Here is a 12,588-nt window from a genome sequence, read left to right as displayed (position 1 = left end):
GACCCTTCCTGGGGAAAGACCAGAGCAGTGACCGTCCCTCTCCCACCACCGAAAATTTGCAGACCTCAGAACTAGGCTCTGAAAATAGCAGCACAAAAAGCCTGAAGCTTGGGACAGGACCTCCCCACCCCCAAGTAAACACAGGCCAAATTTAACATAAAGTTCAAAGTCAAGAAATAGGTTGGAAAAATGGGCAAACAACAGAAAAATAACTTGACTATAAAAAGCTGCTTAGGTGGCAGGGAAGACCAAAACACAAACTTAGAAGACAACAATGTGAAAACAGCTACAAGCAAAGCCTTAAAGAAAAATGTTAATTGGACCAAAGGTCAACAAGAATTTCTGGGAGAGATAAAAGTAGTAGAAGAAAAAGTGGGAAAAGAAATGAGAGTGATGCAAGAAAACTATGGAAAAAAAAAAAAGAATGAACAGATTGGTAAATTAAAAAAGCACCAAAAAATACTGAAGAAAATAACACCTTAAAAAACTGTAGTTGTCCTAATGGTAAAAGAGGCACAAAAATTCACTGAAGAAAAGCATTCCTTAAAAAGCAGAATTAGCCAAATGGAAAAAGAAGTACAAAATCTCGCAGAAGAAAAGGATTTTTTAAAAATTAAAATTGGGGGGGTAGCTAGGTGGCGAAGTGGGTAGAGCACTGGCCCTGAAGTCAGGAGGACCTGAGTCCAAATCCAGCCTCAGACCAAACACTTGACACGTACTAGCTCTGTGACCTTGGGCAAGTCACTTAACCCCAATTAACTCACCAAAAAAAAAAAATTAAAATTGGGCAAGTAGAAGGTAATGACTCCATGAAGAATCAAGAAACAAAGTCAGAAGAATGAAAAAATAGAAGATGTGAAATATCTCATCAGAAAAACAACCAACCTAGAAAATAGAGCAAAGCAAGATAATTTAAGAATTATTGTATTACCTAAAAGCTATGATCAAAGAAAGAGTCTAGACATCTTTCAAGAAATTCTAAAGGAAAACTGCTCCAATATCTTAGATCTTGAGAGTAAAATAGAAATTTAAAGAATCCACCAAGTCACCTCCTAAAAGAAATCCCAAAAGGGAAACTCCCAGGAATTGGCCAAATTCCAAAACTCCCAGCTCAAGGAGAAAATATTGTAAGCAGCCAGAAAGAAACAATTCAGAGATCGTGGAGCCATAGTAAGGATCACACAAAATTTAGCAGCTTCCATATTAAAGGAACAGAGGACTTGGGATTCCAAACGGCAAAGGAGCTAGGATTGCAACCACGAATCACCTACCCAGCAAAACTGAGTATAATCCTTCTGAGGGGAAAAATGGTTATTTAATGAAATAGAGGACTTCCAAACATTCCTGATAAAAAGACCACAGCTCAATAGAATATGTAAGGCTCAAGAGAAGCATTAAAAGGTAAACATGAAAGATAAATCATAGAGGATTAAGTAAGGTTAAATTGCTTACATTCCTCCATGGGAAGATGATGCTTGTAACTCCTAAGAACTTTATCATTATTAAGGCAGTTGGAAGGAGTCTGCATAGACAGAGGGCATGGGCGTGAGTCAGTTATGTTGGGATGATAAAAAAAAAAAAAAAAGAAGAAGAAGGGGTAAGAAAGAGGAATGCACTGGGAGAAGGGGGAAGGGAGAGAGAATGGGGAAAATTTTCTCACTTAAAGGAGGCATACAAGAAAGAGTTTTTAAAGTGGAGGGGAAAATAGGGGGGTGATGGGCAATACAAAACCTCACTTTCATCAGAATTGACTGAAAAAGGGAAGAAAAATATGTACAGATATACATATGTATGTATGTGTGTATATGAATATATATACATACATTCAGTTGTATACAGAAATCTGTCTTATCTAATAGGGAAACAGGAGGGGAAGGGAATAATAGAAAAGGGGAGAGGGAATGATAAAAGAGAGGGTGAATTAAGAGAAGCAGTGATCAGAAGCAAAACTAACTTTTGAGGAGGGACAGGATAAAAAACAGAATAAACAGAAGAAAATGGGATGGAGGGAAATACACAATTAGTAATCATAACTGTGAAAGCGAATGGGATGAACTCACCCATAAAACAAGCAGATAGCATAATGCATTAGAAATTAGAATCCAGCATAATGTTGTTTACAAAAGATGCAGGTAAAGTGAGAAGATCATTGTGCACAGAAACAACAAAGATCAACTGTATGAAAGACTTAGCTACTCTGATCAATACCGTGATCCACGACAGTTCTAAAGGACTTATGGTGAAAAAATGCTGTCTACCTCCACAGAGAGAGAAATGATGAACTCTTGAGTACAAATTAAAGTATAATTTTCTCACTTTCTTAATTTTTCTTGCTCTTTTTGCTATATGGCTAATGGAAATACGTTTTGCATGATTTCACATGTATAATTGATATCTTATTGCTTGCCTTTTCAGTGGATAGGGGAAGGGTGTGAGGGAAGGAGAGAATTTGGAACTCAATTTTTTTTAATTGTTAAAAAAGAAGGATATGAGTTCATGTCACAAGTAGCTGTTGAATATTCTGCTGTTGCTATTGAATCAGAGCTACATGTGGATCATGTTATCTTATACTTGGATCTGGATGACGAAATAAAAAGAAATACTATATAGCAAAAAAGGGATTTTTTTCTTTTACCTTTTACTTAGAAAGTCACTAGGTCTCTCTAGCTACAGAAGCATAAGCTAATAGCATATGCAATTATTCATCTCTTTTTACTTTCATCATCTGTGTCATCTCCTTAGGATCATTTCTTCATTTCTCAGTGACTCATAAGGCCAGTGAATGGTGGAATAACTCTTAAGTCCGTGAGAAAATAAAAGGTGGATTTTCATGGTCTAGTTATTTCCCATACCAGGAAGCTCTCTTAACTATGAATGACTGACACCTAGTTTCTCTCTGCCCCTTAGATGCTATCTGAAATTTAAAATAGCAGAGGTGCCTTGTAATCCAAGGCAGGTCCATATCATACGTTTTTGAAACTATGGATCCAATTTAAGAGCTGTCATTCTACACTTTATAATAGTTTCTGGCCTTCTAGAAAAAATATAAATATGTATACATACATATAATTTTATGTAAATACATATATAACAAAATGGATGCATGAGTGGAGGGATAGATGGATATGCAAAAACAAACAGGTATAATATTTTCTTCTTTTTCCCCTAGTCCTTCACATTCTTTGTCACAACATGAATGTTGTCTTGAAACTCTTCCATTTGGAAAAATACAAAGGAAAGATCCCAGTACTTTCCTATAACAACCTCTCCCAAGTCAGTCTGCCCTGCTTTGCCTCTGTGCCTTTCTGCAAATCTCTTTGCCCTGGCTGCTGCGGAGTTTATATTCCTTCTCATGGTCACTTGAATGTCTTCAAAATGAGCCGTTAAATTTTGGCATCACTAGGTTCTTGTAATAAAGGCTAAATAAAGCATGAAGGAAAGGATGCAGCATTTGATCAAGTATTTACTTTAAGTTCATTGTAGACCATAAGTAGTAAGAAAAATGTTCATGCAGTTACTTGAGCACTGTTGATTGAGATCTAAGCAATCAATCAAGCAAACGTTTATTAAGTCCTTCCTGTGTGCCAGGCACTGTGCCAGGTGCTGGGGATGCAAAGGCAAAAATGAAGCAAGCCCTGCCTTGAGGAGCTTGCATTCTTTTTGTGAGAGATGTAATTTATAATGAGCTAAAGCTCGTAATGAACACAAGTGTAAACAACAAAGTTTTTAGTAGCTCTCTAGGAGGAGGAGAATGAAAAAAGGGAGATGACTGCAGTCAGGGTGGATGGCCAGAACTATTCAAATCCAATTTTGTTTCTGTTCCCTTATCCAAGAAAGAAACTCTTTGAACTAGGAAGGATACAAGTAGGGAGGTGAAAACAAAGATAAAAAGAGATGGTAAGAGAATACTCAGCTGCCTTCATTGAGTTGGAGTCACCAGTCCTCGATGAGCTACATCCTAAGATAATAACTATTTTTAATTGGCAGATATGATCACAGAGCGAGTGTCAGTGATCTTTGAAAGATCTTAGGGAATAAGAGAGGTGGCACAAGATTGAGGAAAGGGCAGATATCCTGATTTTGCAGGTAGAATCTGCAAATCATAGGACAAAGAGCTTAACGAGATTTCAGACAAAATTCTTAAACATATTATTAAAGGAATGCACTTAGAAATGGAAAATGTGATCACTGATAATCAATATGACTTCATCAAGAGCAGGTCATGCCAGATCAACCCTCATTTCATTTTTTGATAGGTAAATAGACTGGTAAATCAGGGGAATACTGAAAACACATAATGTACTTAGACTTCATCAAAATATTTTAAAAATTCTTATATCTTTGTGGAAGAGATGGAGACATAAAGACTAAGCAATAATATAGGTAGGTGGATTTATAAGTAGTTGAATGACTAGACCAAAAGAGTTGTCATTAATGGGTCACCTTAGGAAGAGGTCTTTAGTGGAGTGCCCCAGGGGTCGGTCTGTGGCTCCTTGATGTTTCAGTAATTTTATCATTGACTTGCATGAAGCCATAGATGGTATGCCTATCCAGATCACAGATTACATGGAGCTTGTAGAGCTATTAAATACATTCCAGATCCAGAAAGATCTTAACAGGCTTAGATAATAAGCCAAATTTAGAAAGACTAGATTTGATAGGGACAAATCTATAATTCTACATTTGGCTACTATGGATCAAATTCACAAATACAAGTTGATGGAGGCATAGCTAAAGTATAATCTCTGTTGAAAAGATCTCGTGGCTGGCTTACAAGCTCAGTGAGTCAGCAGCATGACATGATAAGCAGAGAAGGGAAATGAGCTCTTGGGTCACACTAAGATTGGCATAGGTTCAGAGAAGAGGGAGGTCCCTGTACTTTGCCCTGTTCAGACCACATCTGAGTTCTGGGCATTGCATTTTTTAGGAAAGATGCAAATGGGCTTAAGGAACTAGCAGCATATAGCCTGGAGAAGAGACTACTCAGCACACATGACAACCATCTTTAGGGGTTTAAAGTTGGGATCCTTAACCTGAAGTGAACTTTTAAAATATTTTTATAGCTGTTTCAATATATTTTGCTTCCTTTGTAATCTCATACATTTTATGTATTTAAAAGCTTATTCTGGGAAGGTCCATGGAGATTCATGTCACACCCAAACGGTTAAGAACCCCTAATTTAAAGGGATGTTATATGGAAGAGGAATTACGCTTGCTCTACTTGGTCTCAGGGACAGAATTAGGAACAACAGAGAGAAGTAACAGAAAGCCAGAATTAGGTTAGACACAAAGAAAATTTTCCAAAGTGGAATCAACTACCTTGGAAATAATGAGTTCTTCTTAAGAGGTCTTCAAGGAAAGGCTGGATTATACTGCTTGTTGAGGATTTTGTAGAAGAAACCTTTGGTCAAGTGTAAGTGAAAGTAAATGGTTTCTAAGGGCTCTTCCCGCTCTCCACTTGGGGAATTTTTGTACACAAGTCATAAGCTGCCACTTGTTCAAGCCTGCTCTATGAGATCTCTCCATTGCCCTCTAGATCACCTAGAATTTTGATTCTTCGGAGATTGTAACGTTCTAGGATTCACAACAGGACAGTGGTACCAGGACAATAGTGACTTTTTAAAGAAAGGTTTTGGTTTCTAGGAGCAGTTGAAGATTGTGGAAAGAGTTGCATTAATTTCCCAAATGTAATCGACCCTGCTTAAGCATTTGCCATATTATGAAAATAAGCCAACAAACTCTGAATCAAGTTTTTTACAACCCTTTCCAGTATTTCTTAGTTCTCTTTCCTCTTTTCCGATTCATTTTTCTCATTGCTTAGGCTACTAAATAAGCGATTATTATAAGAATTTGGATAGTTTATGTTTGTACCATGGGAGTCAAATACTGTTTGTTTTTACAGGCTCTAATCTTGCTAGAAGGTATATATAAGAAGACAGTGAAGTGAAGGATAAACTATTTTTTTTCTTTTTATGTTCTAACAGGCACCAGAGGTCATTAGAATGCAAGATAAAAACCCATATAGCTTTCAATCAGATGTATATGCATTTGGGATTGTTCTGTATGAGTTGATGACGGGACAATTACCCTACTCAAACATCAACAACAGGGACCAGGTAAGTTATCAGTGTAATTTGGGGTTTGTTTTGCTGTTTATAGAAAGATTCATGTAGGTTGTAGTGAAAAGATTCTGCACATGGAATATTTAAGTACATGAAATGATCTTCTAGCACTTTTTCCACCTATTTTTGGAGGTTATGTGGAATTTGGACATTAGTATCGTTGTTCATTGTCTTTCATTGAACAAAATTGAAATATTTGATAAATTAACAAATAATTGATAAATTTGAATTGATATTCATAACCACCCACTACTGCCCTAGTGAAATACTAAACTCGGACAGAACCTAAAAATACAGTTGACATTTTTGAAATCTCCTATCCATTGAAATGTTTAAAAACAAATCAGCTCTGTTTACTCTGCCATCTAGGCTTTAATGTCTTTCCAACTCTGTTGCAGATCATGTGTAATGAAAATATATTGATTGCTATGTAGTAATTCTTTTATGCATGATTTTCTTGAATGATTTGATGCCTCTTCATAGGCACTTTTTTCATTTTTTAGAAGTTGAGAACATAGGGGAAAAATGTGTCCTTCTTTTCTAATTAGGACGCTACAAATGTCAGCTATCCCTATACCACTAAATCCCATCTTTTGCTGCTTCGTCTCTTGTATACTATCACCTTAGCATAACTTCTCCCTTCCCTCCCCCCCCAAAAAAATCAAAAAACGAATTTGTTATATATTTGTTTCTTAGTAGATTGAAACTGAATTAAACTTAGAGGATGAGCTAGAGAAAATAAGTTAACATGAATAAAAACTGCCTCACATTACAGCACCATAGCTCAAGATTTCATCAGTTACCCCTTACCTATGTTATGTAACTATGAAGAAAAATCCATAAATACCTAAGCCTGCCAGAAGACAATAACCCCTCACCTTCATCTTATACCCAGAGTAGAAGGGCTTGTGTTTTGATTTTTTCAGTTTATCTGTCTTCCATCCCAACATCCTAGTTTTGTTGTTCATTAAATTTTCCAGTATAGATTATTATATAAATGTCTGTCAAGGCATTTCAGTGGAAGTTTTCAAGTAATGTGTGATGTTGGCTGTTTTTTTTTTTTTTAAACTATTCATGTTTCTATTTCTCAGTGTTTTAATTTGTGGTATCTATTAGTAGCTGAGACTCCCTAAGAAGTATAACCCCTGTGCTATATATGATAGATATTTATTATTATTGTGTTTTCACTTCTGTATTTATTGATATGCTTCACATTAAGTTTCTTACTGAATCAACAGATAGCTTTACATGGGTCTTAAGTCAGTATTTTAAATTTTAAAATGGGTATACTCCTGTCCAGTTTAATACAGTATTAATTTTAGGCTGTTAGCCTATTCTATTATATTCAAAGCTCTCTGACACCTACCTTGGTTTGGGGTTTTAAGTCAGATGACATGGATACTTAATGTTTTAAACCAAATGGAGTTGATAGGTGAGGTATATCAAAATAAGAAGGAAAAACAAATGAGTTGTCGTTTATTACATATTTAACACAGATTTAGACCATTGCAAGCATGCTGTCATTTTGTTAATTTGAGTTTAAAAAAAAAAGACAGGCCCACTAACAAAATCATGGTGTGCATCCTTATGTTATTTCATTTCTTAATCTTCCTGTTTGACTTGATAACACAACACCCTGTGCCACATTCTCTTTTTTGTCTCCCTGGAGAAATTGCTAGGGCTTCCAGTGTAATGTTTATTGATTAATGTTCATAATAGAAATTAGCATAGATTCATGAGCTCAAGTCCTTTTAAAAAAAATCCAGCGATCACTTGAGGAGAACTCTACAGTGTGGGAAAAAAGTTATCCTTGAGTAATCTTGCTGTAAGTGGTGATTTCTCACTATCTTGGAGATCAGGGAATATTCTTATCCCCGTGAGCATATATGATTTGATGTGGAAGGGTGTTAGGCTTCAACTCCGAGGTCATTTTTTCAGTTGGAGCTGAGGTTAATAGATGGGAATGAGAGGAGATGTCTCTCCCTTAATGCCTACCCTAAATTTTGTAAGGAGGAAGCTACAGTGAGTCTTTACTGCCCCTTTCTAATCCATAACTGGTCGTTCTTCCCTTGCTTTTAGGACTAGCCTCCTTCCTCCTGGCAAGATCACAACTGGGTCTCCCCAAGGGAAGGCAAGATTCATTCTTCTGTATTCCTTCTCCACATCAGAGTTGTAGTTTCCCTCTATCAATTATAAAAAGGGAACCATCTTTCCTGAAAACAAGTACCTTGTCTCCCTGGACCTCATCCCTTCCAAGCCTACTCCAGGGTGTTTTCTCTTCTTTCATTGTGTCCACGTGCCCTTTTCCCACTTTCTCTTGAGTACTACTGTGATCTGTTAGACTGCGACGTGACAGTACCTTTATTTACAATCCAGATACATTGACTGTTACCCCCGTCATTGCTTTATCTCTTTTTCTATCCTCCCCTCTTCTAAATTGGTTTTAAAATTCCTATTGCAAGAAAAGATGTCACAGGTGGTAAAGTATCCCATCCATTTGGAAAGTGATTGCTTGCAAGGAAATCTGCAGGTCCCACATAGCAAGAGTTATTCTCTGGTTTCTACTTTTGGTGGTAAAGTATCTTTTTAACCATACAGTTACTTGGAGATAAAAGGATGTGCTTAGGATTAGCTTGTTTTTGTTTTAAGGAATTTGACCACTCTATAGCTGCCTGCTCCCTATATCCCAAATGAAACTTCTGCCGTCTATACAACATTAACCTTTTCCCCTTTCTCAAATGTCTTTATTCAAGTGCTTACTATGTGCAATTCATTGCGTACGTGGGTTTTAAATTACCACAACCAGTTGATATCATAGTGAGACATCATGAGAGCTCTTTTTAGTGAGATTCTTCTTTCAGAGGCAGCTTAATGGCTCAGTGGATTGGAGTCAGCCCTGAGTTAAAATCTACTTCAAATACTTACTAGTTTTTTGACCCTGAGCGAGTCATTTCACCTCTTTCTACCTCAGTTTCCTCAGCTGCAAAATGGAGGTCATAATAGTATCTATCACACAGAGTTGTTATAAGGATCAAATGAGATAATATTTGAAAAGCACTTAACAAAGTGCCTGGCACATAGTAGGTGGTTAATAAATGCTTGTTTCCTTCCTTCCTTTCCTGAGATTGAGTCAGTATGGTGGAGGAAGGGGAAGCAGTTGAGCCTGTCTCCTCACTATCTCTTCTCCACAACAATCTAGAAAATGTGCCAGACCACATTTGGATCAGAAAAGCCAAGAAAAGGTCAGTGAATCATTTCTCCAGCTTAAGAAGACAGAGAGAAAGAGAGTGTTAGGTCTGTAGACACTGAGGACAAGTGCAGAGGATTCCGGCTCACACGGAGTAGAGGAGGGCCAAGACAGCATGAGCGCAGAAAAAGATCCCAGGGGATCCCTGAACTAGCACTCGATGCGAGTATGAGTGCCAGCTGGCAGCTCTGGCAGCCACTACCTAGTTCCGAGTCATATAGATCCAGAGCAAAGAGGAGCAGTCATAACCATGGGCCCCAGATGTGTAATAAGCAAGGACCAAGTTCTAGAAATATAGCTGTGTGGTCCTGTTCCCGGAGCAGTAGTAGCTTGGTTCTAGCTTTGAATCCAGAACATAAGCCTACAGTGGAACATCCAAGGCAGGAGTCCCACACCAAGGGGGAGCCAGTTCAGTCACTCTGAACTTGCAGAGCCTTACAGCAGGCTATCAGTCAACTACACACAAGCCAAAAGATCCAAACCTGATTAAGAAACTTGTAGAACTAAAATAAGGAAGGCAGTGAACAGACCTCTCCCTGGTTCACACATTTTGGGAGCGTTAAAAATTTTAAAGGCCCCTGGATTGAGCCGTGAAAGCAGTAGAAGGATATAAAAGGACAGAAGCTCAGGCCAAACATCTCCCCCAGAAGTGGGTAGAGCCCAGCACTAACATGTCCAAAGTCAAGAAGTAGACTTGGAAGAATGAGCAAACAGAAAAAGAACCCAACCATAAGGAGCTACTGTAGTGACAGGGAAACTCAGGAAATAAACACAGAAGAGGAGAATGACTCAAAAACATCTACAATCAAAGCCTCAATGAAAAATACAGCTTGCACACAAATCCAGCAAGAATTACTGAAGGAGTTAAAAACAGAGTTTTTTTTAAAGCTGATTTCTTTTTTCAAATCATATGAGAATAGTAGAGAAAAAAAATGAGAAAAGAAGCAAGAATTAGAAAAGAAAGATGAAAAGAGAATTAGCTGCTTGGAAAAAGAGATACAAAACCTTAGCAAAAAGAAAATTTCTTGAAAAGGAGAATTGTAAGGCCCATGAGACATCCAGAAATAATAAAACAAAGTGGATAGCCTTCATTCTTTCCCTTGCTCTTTCCTATTACCATTTAACCAGCCGAGAAACATGTATTTCATAATAGTTTCAGACATTTATATATTTTTATAATTATAAAGCATTTCACATATGTTTGCTCATTTAGTCCTCACAACCCTGTGAGGTTAGTTAGTACATGAATTATCATTTCCAGTTTACACTTGAAGAAATGGAGTTTTAGAAAAATGAACACATCCTGTGGCATGTTCAGAGTGCACATAGGGTTATGTCCATAATTGCACAATTGATTTATGGTGGAGACAGAATTTGAACCCAGGCCTTTGGACTCCCAAGTTGAGCATTCTTTCCATAGGTTCATAAAAATAGAGATATCTGTAGATGACTCCCTCCTAGGTTAGGAGACACCATTCTACAAGGATAAGACTCGACCTCAACTTTTTTAATCTGGGCAACTGGTGGAGTAGTAGATAGAGCACAGGAAGAACTGAGTTCACATTTGACCTCAGACACTAACGAGCAGTGTGACCTTGGACAAGTCACTTTACTTCTATTTGTCTCAGTTTCCTCAACTGTACAAAATAGATAATAATAGCATCTACCTCCCAGGGTTGTTGTGAGGATCAAATGAAATAATTTTTGTGAAAAAGCTCTTCGTACCATGCCTGGCAGGCACATAGTTGGCACTATATATAAATGCTTATTTCCTTTCTTCCTTTCCCCTTTCTCATCTGGTAACACTCAGACCCATGTTAAAGACTATCAGAGTGACCCTGGCAAATAAAGGGGCCACCTTTCCTATTGCATGGATAGAAGACAACTAAAAAGGAAGGTACCCACTTCTTTTCCCTCTTGGTAGAGGCTCTCAAGAGCTATCTCTGCATCTGAGAAAAGTAGCAGAAGTTTTCAATGTAATGAGCCACAAATCCATACCTGGATGAAAACATAGGAGATGGTGCCACAAAGGCGGGGATCCAAAGGGAAAGCCACTTTCCCCCTGCATTGAACTTTACCCTGTTTTTAAGAAGTACATTGGAATAGATGATTGCCTAAGACCTAACCAGACTTCAGAGTATTCAAGTATTTCCCTCCCCTCCTTTGATAATGTTACTATATTTTGTGTTTTATATATATAGTTCTCTATACTTCCAAAACTCCAGTCTGAATTCAAAGATCAGTTTATTAAGATGTGTGTCACTGCCATTCTGTCATTTCGTATTGGAAAAGGAGCCCACTGATTGATTATGGTTAATTTCTCCCTTATGTAAAGGATTTCTCAAATTAGAGGTTCTATCAGTCTTATATTTGATTTTAACTCTGTTAGATTTTTGGAAAACAAAGCTTTTTCAATCCCTGCCTTAGGTTCCTCTTCAAATTATTATCTAACTTTTAGATCAACTGCAGCATAATAATCCTATTTGTCATCCTGAATATCATTCTTTTCTCAATATTGAAACCTTAATTTCCATGCTGTAGAGGTAAGGTGATCCATACATGTACACATACATATGCATATGCACATGGGGAGGTTGTGGGAGAAGCAGGCATTAGTCTTTACTGGTAGATTTTTGTCTTTGGCCAATAATCTATTGGACCATGCACCATCCAAAGAACTGTCCTATTTAGTCAATAGATTGTATCCCTTCTTCTGTGAAAAAGCTGGTCTTTTTAAACCTGTTCTCTGAAATTCAGGGACAGTTAAGCTATGGCAACAACATTCAGGGTTGTTCCCCTGTTTGTATATGTAGAGTTATTTCCTAGTACTTACATAAATCAGTGTTGCTTGGTCCTTGCCTCTCCCTGAGAATCTCAATTTGTTCGCATAGTTCTGCAGTGGCTGTTTTTATCTTGACCTTGTGAGACCTTTCATTTGTCTCTTAATCATTGTAGTAGCTGTTAAGGACTTTATCTTCTGTCTTTAAAGAAAAACAGTTACTGACCAACAGTTTATCTAAAGATGATCCATCCTAGCAATGGCCACAGATTCTCTTCCTTTGCCCCATTAAAGGAGAGTACCTAGATTTTTTTTACATCTTGATTTTCAAATGGGATCTAAAGCTTGAGCAGTCATCATAGGGAGCAGAAGAAAGGCTCCTCCCACATCTACCTCAAATGAAATATGATGATAACTTACAGGGCAGCTACATTATAAAC

At 37.5% G+C, this 12,588-nt stretch overlaps 1 protein-coding gene across 2 annotated transcripts in view; it reads left to right on the top strand.

Annotated features, from left to right (window-relative positions):
* BRAF (B-Raf proto-oncogene, serine/threonine kinase) overlaps nt 1-12,588 on the top strand; it is a 166,158-nt gene that overhangs the window by 137,266 nt on the left and 16,304 nt on the right. For both annotated transcript variants that reach the window (XM_027842279.1, XM_027842280.1), the window contains one exon: nt 5,985-6,116. In XM_027842279.1, coding sequence (XP_027698080.1) covers nt 5,985-6,116 — 132 coding nt within the window. The remainder of the gene's footprint in view (nt 1-5,984; nt 6,117-12,588) is intronic.

The sequence above is a fragment of the Vombatus ursinus genome, unplaced genomic scaffold (genome assembly GCF_900497805.2).
Source record: "Vombatus ursinus unplaced genomic scaffold, bare-nosed wombat genome assembly UNPS02014870.1, whole genome shotgun sequence".
Taxonomy (NCBI): Eukaryota; Metazoa; Chordata; class Mammalia; order Diprotodontia; family Vombatidae; genus Vombatus; species Vombatus ursinus.
Note: the sequence above shows the minus strand (reverse complement) of the source record. Positions and strands in the feature narration are given on the sequence as shown.